Genomic DNA, 16,472 nt, shown 5'->3' with positions numbered 1-16,472 from the left:
ATGACGCCATTTAGTGCTTCAAAGCCCTGCCATCGATTTTTCTTTAAAGACTTAGTTTAGATTTTATCGTTGATAAAGACTTAGTTTAGATTTTATCGTTGATAAAGCAAAATAATCCCTTTCTTTAATGAAAATCTGTAATTAGGGCCTCATAACTCCATAGCAAAAAATAAATAATAAAACAAAATGACGACACGCCCATACACTCGTGGACAACAATGCCAATTTTTGTGATAAAATCTTGTTCAGGGATGGAGTTACGCCCCATACCGACTACTATCTCACCTCACAAAAGAAAGGTATTTTAACAATTCCTATGCTTATACATTGCAAAGAGAATTATAAGCGCTAATATTGATGTTTCCGAAGGTTTTTTTTTACTGATTTAAATCAGCAGAAATATAGATGCATTATTGAATAATTCGATACTGGGAAAACCTCATTTTCGGTCTCTGGATGATAATAAAGGGTTACAATATCTTCAATAAGTGGTTTAATTACTTCCTATTTCAAAATACCTTGCTCTGGCAGTCCAAAAGTGCCCACCAGCGTAAGGATATTCTATCCGGGATTTTCCCACCAAAATTTCCTTGGAAAAAGCAATTTTATCTTACTCCTGAATCACAGTTCAACTTTTCCTGCACTTTGATCTCATGTTTTATTCCATAATTCTAATTGAATGAATATTTCTCGTAACGTTTAGATCGGCATGTTTTCCAGCATTTAGAGAGGGGATATGGGAATTAGACATTTTATCTGCGGGGTTTTATAGTTTTTAAGTCCTGAATTGGGAAATATGTTATCAAACGCAGATAGTATAAACTGTACCTTTCATATACTAGCAATCGATTCATGTACAAGAGGGCATGTTCCTCGGGTCATATTTCCACGATGATAAATCCAATGATATAGTTCTTTATTTCCAAAATTGCATTAAGATGACTGGAACAGTATATGATTCATTTGTCCATCAGATCCACAAAACATAACATTTGTTACGTTCGTTATTTAAATTATAAGCAAATAGTCCGCGCGGATGTACACATTTGCCAGCATCGTAAGTCGGTTTCAGTTTCTATTTTTGGAATAAAAATTACCCACTGACAAAGGTATGTATAGGGAGATATTGAAAACGAAACCGAGGCAAAGAAATACCAATGGTATTTCAAAGAATCGATGGGTTTTTTTACGAATCCATCCACTATATAACAGGCTCACTAGATCGGTTTTTTAGACACGGGCAGGTTTCAGAAAGTAACACATGCTTGCAGTGCACAGGACATGAACATACATGTTCACAGCGTTGATTTGAACTTCACTCGTTGATTTCAGCGTTAGCGTTCTCAGTATTAAAAACGTAATATCCTTGAGGAATTTATTGGACTAGATCATCAGGTTGTATAGCTGTATCGTCCTGTCCACCTGGTGGAGACTGACTGTGCTTCAGTGCCCTGGGAACCGGTCACGTGGATCACAGACTTCTAGGTGGGCAATACACGTACTGGGTACAAAGGGGGAAGCACAAACATTTTGGATGAATAACGATGAGGACCTATTAACCAACTGTGAGTATGAGGCCCTTTCGTACTTCAACGCACATTCTCGAAAGGATGAGTGTCGTGCCCCCTTCTTTTAAACATATTAACATGTACATGTACAAGAGAAATAACATGGGTATTAATTTCAACAACATTTATTACAACGGTATATAGACACTGTTTCTAATAAGGGTGGGGGAGGGCTGAGATGCAAGCAAATCAACAACTTCCTTTCTTAGCTCGTTTCAATGTGCTATACAGCCATCCAGACCTTTGCTGAGCCACGTGTATACTTGTACATGGCAATAAGTCTTTTAGTGTCACCGTCTTGCCAGAACTAGCCAGAACACCGTCTTGCCAGAACACCTACAGTGTACTGGGGCGTACGTGCGCTTTTTCAATAGATAAGTCAACCAGTATGGAAAGATTGGTCCTAATACTGAACTACACTTACATTCTTTCATATATATATCGCCTAGAAATTAAAGAGGACTGCTAGACAATTCATCACAATCTGTAAAAAAATACTACATCTTCGCATGAGAGAAGAGTTTCATTAGCTCTGTATGTATCAATTTAAATTATTGTTTTTCTTTTTATGAAGAGCTTCTAAAATATGTAGGTATTACCTCCAATATTTCTGTGACTGTAACTCACCATCATCAGGGAGAAATTCACTCCCTGAGTCATTTACTCCCTGATGATGGTGACTGACAGTCACATAAATATTGGAGGTAATACCTACTTATTTTAGAAGCTCTTGATAAAAAGATAAACAATAATTTAAACTAAATCTTCACTCTCTCTAAATTGTTTTACTACGATGCTTTGTTTTCAGAAAAATCAGTTTTATACGTGTCTCATCATATCCGTTTGTCTTCCTTTGCCACCAGTTGTCGCACCTAGGAATTGCGAGCGTGTCTTTTTTCTTCTTATATAGTGAGAGCCTGTCTTTAATATCCGTATTGAATGTTTATTTGTTCATAACAGTGTGCACACGACACTTTTCCCTGGGTTCCGATCAACCTAAAAGATGTGAACATATATACATTAGAGGAACATAAAGCAGTAAATAAAGGTATTGAAAGGAGACAGAGAGAGAGAACGAGAACCCTTACCGGACTTTCCTTACTGCTCGACTGCGGCATTTCAAGTTTTCCACATTTTGTTCTTATTGCTTCTTCCAACGTTGTCAACAATGTTCGATCAAAATCTTCCCCGAATTGTGCCCAGTTTAGTCTTCTGAGCACATCCGTTATAGACTCTGAGTGAATGGAGTCTAAGTCTTCAATTTTATACAAGTCTGACAGAGATATCAGTATGTTTTTGACAGCATAGAAACTTGCACACAGTTCATCATCAGAGATCTCTGCAGCCTGGGCATGTGCTAATCTGTCCCTGTATCTTTTGATGGTCATTAGTTTAGCTGGAATAGTGGGAGGAACAGTCCCTTCTTCGTGGTTTAGGTTAGCAGGGTCCCAGTCGTCATCTGCAGGGTTTAACCTTGTGATGTACCGAAGTAAGATGATTGATAACGTGATATCAAGATCATCCACTGATACATCCTCCGAAGCCTTGTGCCTTCTACCCTGGTTTGTGGAGACAGGGTACAAAAGATCCCACTGCCCGTCAGTCAGAGGAGGGTTCTCTCCGCTGTGACAAGCCTTGAGGGTTTTCACCACGTTGGTTTTTCTTAAGATCGTCCTTAGTTTTCTTGTTTTGGGGTCATATGCTTGTCCGGGATTACTGTCCTTAAGATGCGTGCTCAGCACTTGGTGTACTGCCGGAGTGCCTAATTTAAAGACTAGCTTTAGGAGACGGAAATAGTTCTCGTTGTCTTTGTTCAGGGTGAACGATTCAGGTTGACTGTTTGTCATATTTCCAGGCCCCAACAGGACAGGGAAGTGGGGAGTCTATGATTGTTTTTGTGCCTTGTCCGTACTGATATTTTCCACTTGTACCATCGTTAAGGTGGTCCGTTTTGAGATGTTCATAAAAATAGGTCAATACGCTATATGTATTTTCTGATTTAATATCTATACGATCAAACCTGCCTTATAGCGTGTTTATATAGTCTTTAATCGTTTGAGCCATGTCCACGTACCCTGTTTTGTTTTATAAATATACTTGCGTTAGCAAGCAGAATTCTTCTTTGTCGGCGACTATGCTTGAATAATCAGAAAAATGGCTGCCATATGTGTGTCAACCCGTTGAATTGTTTACCTTAGAAGCCGTATCCATTGTCGATAAACAGTATCTATTGATCTCTACTTCACCATGGCTCTGAGTTGTAGAATAAGGGGGGATTCCCCTTTTCTTATCGATCTAATCAGACTGGAGCTGTCTGTTACGTTGCATTTAATATACTTGTAGGTGTGACAAAAAACCTTTTAATTATATACTGTAATAAAAATAATAGAATACAATTCCCAGCATCAAAATTTGGCCTAAAGGAACAAAATAGTTTACACCCGAAGTGTGTTAGGGTATAATGAAGGCATAGTACATGTACAAGTTGTGCAGATGGCATCGCTTGCCGAAGATCGGTGTGCATGTGGAAAACTTGTAATCGAATACTCCGCTGTCGATTGATGGGATATGATAAAATAATTTTTACTTCAATGATTACGAAAATATTTCAGTGGCACTACACTGTAAAAACAGTGCTTAGCATTTAAATACATACAACATACGTTAAGCACCTATACGCATTTAGAAATATGTGTAAAAGCTAAGCACGTATAGCTTTTCAAGCGTTTCACAGAAGAAAATGCTAGACACGTCGGCAGTGTTACACGTTTAGCTATGTGCTTAGCTTCACCGGTATATGGATCTATAATAAGTCTATCACAAGCTAAGCACATTGGCTAAGCACTTCCCCTGCTTAAAATAGGTCTATTAAAGATGCATACAAAGTCAATTTTTTGCTCAAAACCCAACCAAATAACAGTATATGGTTTCAAAAAGTATAATTAAGAAAATTGCCAGAAGGCATTGATTAATATTACCCGAAAATTGATATTTGAATGGATTTTTCTGTTAGCTTACTATCCTGTATATACATGGGGCAGAAAAGTAGGTCACATAAGTAGGTTAAATTTCTGACCAAAAATTTAAAGAGCCGTCTAAAGCTCTTTTATGGCTGATCGAGTGATTTATTCAGTTTGTCCCTTGGCATGTCGACTTTATTTGAGGCGTATACGAATCTAGTAGAAGTGGTTTATATGTGTTACTGGCAACCCACGCTCCACCGATGCTCGGTTCACATGTACCTTTAAGTAATAATCCAAATAACAACGTTTTCACGACGTTATCAGATGGTTACATGCTGGTAATGGTATAGAAGGACATTATGGTAACGTTATGGGTGTTTTAGCTCCATGCAAAATGATGTACAGTAACGTTATAATTTGTAAAAAGATTCGAAGACCGTTTCTACAAAATTTTATGATACATGTAACGTCATTTTGTGGAGTTTTATCAGCGTGTTTATAACATTCTGGAAAGACATTATATAATGTTTTGAAAACATTTTTTATATAAATAACCAAAACAAGTCTTATGCTGTTTGAACTACAGTTAGCGGTTAATTCCAAAATGGGCTTGGGGTTAGTCGGCGACTAGAGCGGTGCGAATTGTAGAATATTCGGACTATCGGTACCGAAATAACCGGCATGTGATGAAAGTTTAAATAAAGTATTATAATGAATACCCCACCATCATCCTGATGTCCTATTGTTCATTACTTCCGGAAAAAATAAATAAATATCAATACCGTAACGCATTTTATCAAAATATGGAGAAAGGTGTTTTAAAGTAAAAATGATAGTTGTTTCGTGCCTTTAGTGAACTAGTGAATTTTCATAACCTGCTTTTCAGAAATACATTCCAATAAACTTCCTCGCAAGGTCAGCTAACACAAGGATGAATAAGTCCAGCTGTAAAGATGACAGTGGGAAGTCAACGATGTTGACAGTTCACGGTACCCTGTTATAGAAAGAGATAACTATAGCAGTTAAAGGTGACCGTGGGTTCGTCTGCGTGTGTGTGCGTGCGCGCGCATGGGTGGGACTAAAACAGTTGAAACCCTTAGCACCTAAAAGCTAAACAAAAACCTTACATTTATAAGCCGTCAAACGCGTCATACTGCTAAACACAAGCGTGTAACATGTTAAGGAGCTAAGCATGTTAGGAGCTAAACGCGTCGAAAAAGTGAGACAAAACAGGCGCTTAGAAATGTGTTTAGGAGCTAAACACTGTTTTTACGGTGTATCATTTATGATAGATTACAACGTCAGTTTATTGGAAATTGGGATTATTTGGTTTCTTTTGTTTCATTTCCATACAAGAGATGAACGATATGCATGGGATTGATAAACAGTATACGACAGACCTCTGTGCATATTTATTTTGTACATATTTAAGATTTTAATTTTTTTCATTTAATGGCATGTTATTACTTTTTTACATGCAGACAGAGTTAAGAAACCTCATCGGCAACACACCTCGCATCAAACAGGCGAAACCGAAGCATGGCACAGGCGCCGTCTTCAGACCAAGGCCAATGTGAGCCATCAGGGTGTTGTTTCCTTGATTCCTGGTGCTCTGCCAATGGTATCAAAGAGAAGACAAAAGTGGCATTAAAAGACCAAGATTTTGACACCCCAGAATCGCTAGTACTTATGGAAGAAGCAGATATAGAGCTCCTTGCTGTCACGCTGGGTCAGCGACGTGTGTTGTCCAAAGCATTGGCTGAGTTAAAGATGAGGCATGAGACGGTGGGCCTTGATGCGGCACAAATGGTTATCAACTATGAGGGGCGACCTTTAACCTCCAACAACCACGAAAACACACCCGAAGAAATTTCTTTGATGTCTAACTTTTCGGAAGAAGCTCTTGAAAAGTCTGAGCAAAGTTTGACCGAAAAGCAGATGGTGACTCCATTTTTCACAGAAAATAATGAATCAAGCACTGATAAAGTGCCCTTAGATAGTCAGGACATGCGTGCATCCACACCATCAACAGTTACATTAGCGCCTGATGCAGATAATACTGGAAACCTTCGGGTTAGTCCGCACAGTGAAGAGTTTGAAGTTATTTACTCACGGGAAAGTGAGGAGAAGGCAGAAGGCAATAAAGAAATATGTTTTTTGTCTGACCAATTTTCTGACAAGAATGATAAAAAGAACGATATTGTACCCCAGCCAGGTGCACCAAACTCGTTTGAAGCCCCTAAATCCCCCGAAGCTTCTTACCCACTTCAAACCAGCGATTTGCATGAGGTTTGCAGTTTGCTTCAGCAAAAGCGTCGGAGCTGTGACCCTGAGGAAGATGCGAAACCGGAGGCAGGAGCTGCTGGAGAAGCTGAAACTGATCCTAAACAGGACGGGTTTTCAAATACACCTGGTGGTATCATCCCAGATATTGAGAGCCAACAGACAACCAATGAAGCATCGATAGCCTTCTTAGAAAATTCAGAAGAGGATTGTGTCACGGAGGTACCGGATTTGGTTAGGTCTAGTTCCACTGAAATCGCTGGTCCTGATGAAGTTGGTAATTTAAGTGGTAATGTTACTCAACAAACACTAGTTACTGAAGATAATCTTGGTCAGTCTGAGCCAGTAAACGAAACACTAATCAGTACCAATGTAGAAAATAGCGTTTTGGTCGGCAAGCAAATCACCCAAGATAATGCCAGTTTTGCCGATACACGTATCTCCCCTGAGCCAAGTACGATTCCCAGTCCTCCAACTTTAGAAAGCGCTGCTGTCCAAAGTTCAGATTTTGGTGGTGAAATCAATATTGAGAACACGCCAGATGTTAATGCCGCCGACAAACCTCGAACTGAAAGCAGTTCAAGTGCAACCAACGTACTGTTTACACCTCAAGACATTTTTTTGAACCTTGAACCTTTTTTGAGGGTCCAGCGTGTTAGACCCTTCCGACCAAACAGGCCCACTGTCCATCGCCAAGAGGTCAGACGAGAGGGTCAACAAAGGACCAACACTGATCAACCTCTCAGGGATCTGTCGACAGGAGAATGTCTTATCACCATCCATAACTTCTCAGATAACGAGACGAGAGATGTTATTGGAAAAGTTCTCCCAGGATACGCAGTGAACGAAGTTGCACAGAAAGCCGACTTGGGTACGTTAACTGGAATGAAATCAAAAAGAAATTTTCGAAAAAGTATTATGTTTCACGTTATAATTTCTGTTATTTTTTACTTTTTTACAGTTTTCTAAGTCGGATACGAGACGCAGTTCTCTACTTGATATCCTGAATTTAGATATGTGAATGTACTATCGTACTCTTCTCTGCCATTTAAAAGTAGCAATTTTAAGATGAAAAGTGGGGAATTCGTAAAGATCTGTGTTTTATCGATCTCCTGAACAAGTTTTGTTTTAGTTATCTTAAAACACTAGGAAAACGTCTTGGTTCATTAAGGCTAAAGATTTTATCGTGGACGTGCCGTTGATACATGTATGTGCATTATTTCAGGGTTATTGAAAACAAGAAAGGCAAGATCAGTGCAAATGAAGTTGAGCTCACAGCATCAGCATGAAAAGTATCTTGAAGTGCAATGGTGCCAAGGTCTGAAGGAGTTTATGGTGCCCCTGTGGCTGGAAAGGAAAAAGAAGAAGAGTAAAAAAGGGTGGATAGAACCAAAGCATGTAATTAATGGCACGACAGTTAGATTTGGAGCTTTCAAATCCCACAACTGCTTTGTTGATCATTGCGCAGAATCTCAAATAAGGGTAACATTTGATCACAAAGAAAAAAACCTGCAGATAACAAAAGAATTGAAGTCATGTTCAGACGATGAATTCGGTTTTTCGGAATCATACCAAGAGATTTGTTGCAGTTTTCGGTACAGCAGCCTTGAAAATTATGCCATCGTGGATGCAACACCAACAGAAGAGGGCTCAGATATTTACCTTTTCATGAAGTCCAAACCCACCATACAATTCGAAGTTGAAGTCATGAATTATACTCAATCGGTGAGGTTAGTGGATTTTGCGTCATGCAAAGCACAGGATTTGGGGGCCTCCTCTGCTCTCTGTGTAAGGTACAACATGAACGACGGCAATACAGATGGCATACTGCGGAGACTTGAGAACTGCGGATTCACAATATATTTCACGCCCGTAAAACGTAGCAAGACTCGCACACTCCCATTGCCGCTTTTGAACTTTCCATCATTTGAAGTGGCATACGCGTATAACTGCCTTCTTTCACGAGGCTACACTGTGGCCGATCGAATAGACGACATTTTCTTGGGAAGATTGTCAAGTGTTCTTGACCAGCCCAACTTGGCAATGGTGCTGTACCATTTGACGGACATAGTTGACGAGGAAAGGTTCGAGACTTTGGATGCTCTTCTGGTTCGTGAACTGCAGCCAGTAGTGGCCGGTGATAGCCAGAGTAATCTACCTGACCAGTATGTTTTAATTCCTCGCGCTCTCGCTTTACCAACTCACCTCTATTTTCTTCAACCAGAGCCCGTGTCACTGAACCGAGTCGTTCGGAAATACGGCCATGAACGGTTCCTAAGACTGATCATCCGTGATGAAGATTTTGAGAAACTGATTCAAATGGAAAAAGGCGGACTGGACGTCGTGCTGGATGCGGTCATGAAGAACTATCTAGTAGAAGGTTTGGAAGTTGCTGGCCGACATTACAAATTTCTTGCTTGCTCCAACAGTCAGTTACGGGAACATGGCATATGGATGTTCGCCCCGGATGATGTGAATACCGTGGAGAGCATAAGAGAATGGATGGGAGATTTTAAAAGAGAAAGGTACGTGTGACTGTTTTGGCTACAAAGTTTTGGCCTTTCAAGATTTGTGTAGAAATTGGTAATTAAGAAGTATAACGAAGTTCTAGTTAATTTTCAAAAAGATCTAATGAACGAGTCTAAGCGTATAAAACGTCAATTAATTTTTGCAATACTGTTTTCCTATGGATTATTCCTTATAGCATTTTCATCGTAAAGCGTATTAGCTCTGTTGTGTTTTAAGAAGTACTATTTTTTAGTGACCTATTGCAACATTTGAAAAGTATCCGGCGTTCCATTAAACATGATCCAAAATGAAATCACATGCATATATATTTGATTTCAGATGCGTTGCCTCCTATATATCTCGCATGGGACAGTGCTTCTCTTCATCCAAAGACAGTAAAGTGAAATTAACAGTGGAGGAAGGGACTGTTTCAGATTTACCTGACATCATACATGAATCTCGTCGCACGGGCACAAAGTACTGTTTCACTGATGGAATCGGGAAGATATCTGAAAAGCTGGCAAAGAAAGTAAGCTAGAGATTTGCTGAATCTTTTTAGTTTGAAAGAACCGATGCTTCATGTTCATACAGTCGTTTTCGCCACAGCTACCTTCTTTGTCCTTTGAAAAACTAAAATAATGCGTTCACGCATAGATTAACCACATACTATCTTATAATTGACAATGCCTAGCATTTGTCAAGGTTTTACGTCGTGTGAGATGTAACATGGGCCTATTGTGATATAAGCTTATGAGAAACATTACATTATCATCAAAAACACACTTCTGTTTTTTTACCTCGCTATGCCTCACTATGCCAAAAAAATTGTCTTTGTAATTTAGGTAGCAGAAAAACTGAAATTCGACCCAGTTCCGTCGGCTTTTCAAATACGCTACGCTGGATGCAAGGGAGTTTTGACGGTGGACCCCTTCCTAAGTGAAATGGAACACATGCAGATCCGCCCTAGCATGAATAAATTTGATAGCCTCCATTCGAATTTGGAAATTATTTCAACATCACGACCAGGTATGTATCGTTACTCACGAAAGCCGTAAGTGCACTTTGTATCATTCCACAAAAAGTGATCCTTGTAGGAATACTGTTTTGTCACAAACTTTTTACAAAATTCAATCACTTACGTGGAATATTACGATTGTCGAGAGTATGGAGATGATCGCTGGTCCATAGAAATATTTCACGTGGATGGTTCAATTTTGTAATTACTTTGTGAGAAAAGAGTATTTCTACTGGTGTCATCCAGAAAACTGATGTTTTTTTTTTTTTCAAAGTGACCTTCGTAGTCACTCAGTGACGCACACATTTTGTGTAAAAGATAAATATTGTTTTGTAATTTTAATCTGTTTCATTACCGTTGATTTCTTTCCACATTTTTGCTGCAAGGTCCTTTGTTGTATATCTGCATTAGTTTTAAAAACAATCAAATTGAGTGCCCGAGTAAGGCAACAAGTGAGCAGTTTCTTTTTATAAGGTTTTTGAGGTTCTGTAAATATTGTATATTTAATAGTGGGTCTCCATCTGAATCGGCAAGTTATAACATTGATGTCTGGTTTGGGTGTACCTGACGAGGTATTTCTCTCGCTCCAAGAAAAGATGCTCTACGAATTGGCAGACATAATGTTGAAAGAGGCCGACGCTTTGAATGCACTTATCTCGGTGAGTGATATATATTATAAATAACCTCTGAGTTCTAAGCATGAGGAAGATTGACGCTCGTGTCAAATATAAATCTTGGTGAGCATTCAAAGGAAAAAGAAGGGGTCACTTATTATCAATTTTATTTTCTTCTTCTTGTTATTATTATTATTATTATCATTATTATTTTAATTTATTTTATTTTATTTTATTACTTTTATTTTCATTTTTATTATAGAGTTATATTTCTGGTTAGTTCTATTTTAAACCTATGCCTGGTTTATGTATAACTCTTGCTGTGGTCGACAAGTACCCTGATGAATTTTGTGTCAAGGAACGGGTTTTGATTTTCGTTCCAAGCACATAAGTCAGTTAAGCTCATATATATCTGTTAAAATACATAATGAAATTGAGTAAAATTACATATGCCCCGACTCTTGCATGGAGTATCAGTGGGTTTTGTTATTCGCACTGCGTCTTTAACATCAAGCTTGTTTACGAAAGTAAAGGCAAAACAATATCTTCTGAGTGGGTCAGCATTTTTAGAGTAGGATTTGAATTTAAAATTGAATTGATTTTATGTGGTCAGTGTTCGTGTTCCAGACAAGCAGTGGTATCCGGTTCAATCAGCTGCATGGTAGTGGAATCATGCTGACGTCAGAGCCCTTCATGAGAAGCATGCTAAGTGCTGTGTATACCAGCCAGCTTGGCGAGCTAGTTCGACGAGCCAGGATCAAAGTACCCTCTGACAAGGGGAGAACCATGATCGGCGTTGTGGACGAGTATGGAATACTGCAAGCAGATGAAGTGTTTGTGCAATACTCACAAGATGTCACTGAGCCTGGGGAAGAGAAATGCGTTCTTCGAGGGGACGTGGTTATCACAAAGAACCCGTGTTTCCACCCTGGAGACATGCGAAGATTCAGAGCAGTTGATGACCCACAGCTTCATCACTTGCTGGACTGTGTAGTGTTTTCCTCGAAGGGGCGTAGACCAGCGCCAAACATGATGTCAGGATCAGACCTGGATGGAGACTTATACTTTGTTTGCTGGTACATGGATTTAATTCCCAAAGGGGAAAACGTAGAGCCCATGGAATTTCCCAGTGTTGAAAAACATAAACTCGACCATGATGTGACGGATAGTGATATGATCGTATTCATATCAGACTACATTAAGAACGATCAGTTGGGTATTATCGCAAATGCTCATCTTGCACAGGCAGATCAAGAACCAAAAGGCATATTTTCTGATGTCTGCAAAAAATTAGCTTCTCTTCATTCGGATGCAGTGGATTTTCCTAAGACAGGAAAGTCAGTGGATATGACTCGTGAATTAAGGCCCAAAGAATATCCAGACTTTATGATGAACGAGAGAAAGCTGACATACAGGTCTGAGAAAGTTTTGGGGAAGTTGTACAGGGAGTGTAGAGGGGTGGAGCAGCTGGATTCTAAATCAGAAACTTCAAAATCAGCACAGATAAATTGTGACAAGGATATATTGATTGACGGGTATGATGAGTATTTAGAGCATGCACAGGAGGAACGAGACACATATAATGACAGATTGCGATCGCTTATGGCTATATTCGGGATAAAAAGAGAAGCGCAAGTAGTGTCAGGTTGCATCACCCAATTAAAAAAATAAGTGGGTTTCTCAAAAGCGAAAGATTTGAAGTTGGCAACATAATACGTGACAGAATGCGGCTAATACGACAGGAGACGAGAAATGATTTCTTTGCGGAGTTTGGAGGAGAAAAGGAAGCCTTAGGAAAAGGTGAAATGCGGGATCTACTCTGCAAGAAAGCTGCCGCCTGTTACTTTGCTACATATGCACTGCAGGATGCATCTGACAGCGAGACCCTCCTCAGCTTTCCCTGGATGTTTGATGATCTTTTGAGCCAAATAAAGAAGAAAGCAGTGCAGGGAAGTGCATCAACACAAATCTCAATCCGTTCTCTGCCAGATAAAGCACAAAGCCCCCTAATGAAAGTTGCACAAAGTATTAAAGATTACTTCGCCAAACTTTCCCCTGGCTTACGTCTACAAATTACACAGGACAGGAGAATAGAAAATATGATCTTGAAGTCGATATACACGGCGGATTACAGATCGCGCCATGGAGGTAGACCTATAACAATAGGCTCAAAGGCAACATGCCTCTTCACAGACACCTCCAGCATGGATTTTTTCATCCCCAATTTTCAAGGATCCCTGCAGCAATTAGTCAGAAACCTGTGTGGTCAGATAACAAGATCAAGGCCTGATACCTCCATGCCCAGTTTGGTATCTTTGAGAGTGCCTTCTGGTGAAAAGGAGGTAAAAGTCAACTTCACATCGAATCCTAATGCTTTGCTTAGAGTCGCTTACTTCCACTGTATGCTGCAAGAGAATATTTGGCTGTTACCTATCCTGAGAGTACTTTTGGGTTGGTTGATCACGAACAATGTGGTTGATACCAGTGGGAAAATTCTTCAGGCCAAGGAAGCAATGCTGCTGCTCTTTCTCTATTTTGTGCAGGATGAAGAGAAAGTAGTTGTTCGGCCTACCGAAGAAGACATTCGTACCCTCCAGGAAATGTTTCGTTCTGAGAGAGCAGTCGATCCAAAGGATTTGTTGGATATTGTGGCAGATAATTATACAGCAGAGGAAAAGATAGCAGAACTCCTACTGAAATTCTTTAAGCACTTTGGTAGCGATAGTGGGGTGAAGTTACTCAACGAAGTAACTGACCCTTCTATGATATGCTCACGCAGACCACGAAAGCTGTTAGGGAATTTCAATGGGCACGTCAAGGAGAGGATTAGAGACAAAATGCTTCAAGCATATCACATTGTGGCCAGAAATGCTTCCATCGGAGGTTTGGTTGATATGTCCCATGTTGATGAAGAGAAGCGCTGGGATTATTTTTTAACTGCTGAATCGTCCCAATTACTTCTGACAGGTGAAGACTACTTCTCCATTAAAATATCAGAATCCACTGGGGCACGTGCACTTGTCCACAAAAAGTCAAAAAAGAAAGGAAGTCAAATTACCGTGGAGGTATACGGCAACTCAGAAAGTTGCTTTGCGCTACAAAATGCTCTGATCGACTTGGAAAGGCAATCTAGTCACCGCATTGAGTTAACGTCATCAATGAAAAACTGGAGTGTCCAGGATTCGCATCAGCTGCTTCTGGAAGGTGACAATGACGGGAAAAATATTATCGCATTCGAAAATTTCAAAGGATTTACGGAATTTGAAGAAATTCCCAAGGAGAAAAAAGTGCCCAAGCTGGTTGAATACGAAGCTGATGGCAACACATTAGATAACCAATTGAAGTTATGGGACAACGTGGTGGACACACAGGTTGATCTTATAAAACGAATACATAACCCTTTATGCCATGGGGAAGTTCACTTCTCAGTTGACGTTGGCCACATCTACGTCACAGACGTTCCCGCCAAAGTCAAGAGGATCTATGAACTTCAGGGGTATTTGAAAAACCTGTCTGGTGAAACAGGCAAAAAACACTCGTGTTTTACACCGTTAGTTCAAACAGACCTTGCATTAGCTGTCGAGCATAAACTTAGAGACACCGGCTTCACTGCTGCTGATCCCATGGCAGAATCCTATGAAGTTACATTTGCAACGAAAGACGCCAACCACAAAATCTTTTTAGATACAAACCTTGCTGTAATCAATGTAGAATTACCAGATATATTATGGCTGGTTACGGACTTAAAACGACTTAACACCGACGATGATCCCACCCTGAACAAGCCTGACCTTCGCTTCCAAATTGCCTCAAAGCGAACGCTAAACGCCAAGGAATGTCAGTACATATCCGATTTAAAGGACATTATACAGAGAGATTTCAAACCTCTAATCAGACGCCAGAATGACACAGAAGACACTGACAACATCCCAGGATTAGATGTTAGTGACAGCATTCGGGACCGACTTGTTGATGTAGTGGAGTCGCAAAAGAAGACTTACAGATACACCCCAACCCAGTCACATGATGCAGGAAACCAGCCTCTGATTCGGGATGTGAATGTAGCCCTGTTGTCATCAATCAGTGTTGAGATCCGAAAACAACGAGTGTTTGTTAAACCCGAAAACGGACGCTCCTCACTGGAAATTTGGATCCCCGAGGCATATCGGATAACCGTCAAATGCATTGCTGATGCCCTGATTGATGGTGAAGAGGGACTTACTAAGGAAGATGTCAGGAAAGACATTTGGAGGTTCTGCCTCAGTTTGGCAGATCCAAACTAGTGATAAGCAAACTATTTGGAAAGTGGTTCATGTATTACAAGATACGGTTTATGAGCCATGAGTCGATCCTATAACTTATTCGTGGTCAACAGAGATCACTGAACCACGAAGCACTTAAGCAAATTTGTAGTCACAACTTTATTTCCAGGTCAGGAAAAACATTATATAACAGACTAAATTTACGATATAGATTCCCCGATTTAATTGTTTGTTATAATATGTTATAGCTTCCCTGAGTGTCAGGGCCACTGCAAAGCTAGCTTGTTCACTATTCAATCCTTTTAATGGGATAGCTTCACAGTTTTGCTGACATGGGTTAAATATGAAATCAAGCTGGCAAAACTGAAACCTAGAACCTAGGTTAGTTATAGCTAGGTTAACCAGAGAATATTTGGCGCACAGGCATTGCCATATAATTCTAAATGGACACGTAATATATAATCTAATTTTATTTTACATCCTGAACACTCTAAGGATGCACTTTCAGCTGCAAACCCTTAAAAATAACGAGATTGATTCCAGCGAAATATGAGTGCATTAACACCATATAATCCACCACCTTCTGTCAAAACAAAAACATTTTAAATAATGTAATTTACTGTCCATAGAAATGTTAAGTAGCAAAAACGTGGAGGTGTGCGATATTTTCAAAAGGGTTTTTACCCAATGCGCTGTCAACTTTAAAGTATTTTATAAATTGTAATTCTTTTTACTTCATTTCAAGGTACTTTACTTATTGCACTTTCAGTACAAAGTAATGATAAATGTTGTCTTATATATTTAATTAGTATGTTGATAATGACCAGGGGCGGATCCAGGATTATTTGAAGGGGGGGTGTTTTTAGGAAAGAAAGGCCACGGATGCGAAGCAACCCCCCCCCCCCCCCCACATGGTCTGATGACAAGCAGAGATTTTAGAATGATTGCTTTAACTGCCATTTTTGGTGGTGAAATAGAACATATTATATTTCTATTATATTTCTATGCGTTGTTTACAATGTTTTTATTGTAAAATATAGATTTCATACGAAGAATTGTTATCCCTTTAAGTAGACATCAATACTGTAACGGGCTTGATTAAAATGATCAAAATGATGAAAAGGGTCTTTTCGGGTAATTACATTAGTTATTTGTTGTTTATGATGAACAACTGAATTGTTTTAACTTCATTGTAAGAAATGCATGCTGATAAACTTGCTCAAAATGTAAGCCAACCCAGGAGTGAACATGTTCAGCAG

At 39.6% G+C, this 16,472-nt stretch overlaps 1 protein-coding gene and 1 non-coding gene across 2 annotated transcripts; one reads left to right on the top strand and one right to left on the bottom strand.

Annotated features, from left to right (window-relative positions):
* Nucleotides 1–73: 73 nt before the first annotated feature.
* Nucleotides 74–3,807, bottom strand: LOC106181312 (uncharacterized). The gene is made up of 2 exons (XM_013565644.2): nt 2,657–3,807; nt 74–2,564 (listed from the first exon to the last, which is right to left on the bottom strand). Exons 1-2 carry the CDS (start codon nt 3,413–3,415, stop codon nt 2,520–2,522), a joined length of 804 nt encoding a protein of 267 aa, XP_013421098.1. The 5' UTR covers nt 3,416–3,807; the 3' UTR covers nt 74–2,519.
* LOC106181258 (uncharacterized) lies at nt 1,091–16,369 on the top strand. Its single transcript, XR_015333427.1, has 7 exons — nt 1,091–1,565; nt 6,013–7,685; nt 8,040–9,339; nt 9,662–9,851; nt 10,165–10,348; nt 10,848–10,996; nt 11,579–16,369. It is a non-coding gene; the product is annotated as an uncharacterized LOC106181258 (transcript).
* Nucleotides 16,370–16,472: the final 103 nt, after the last annotated feature.

This window comes from Lingula anatina, chromosome 3, assembly GCF_051362555.1.
Source record: "Lingula anatina isolate TDL-2025a chromosome 3, LinAna3.0, whole genome shotgun sequence".
Taxonomy (NCBI): domain Eukaryota; kingdom Metazoa; phylum Brachiopoda; class Lingulata; order Lingulida; family Lingulidae; genus Lingula; species Lingula anatina.
This window is presented reverse-complemented; position numbering and strand designations above follow the sequence as displayed.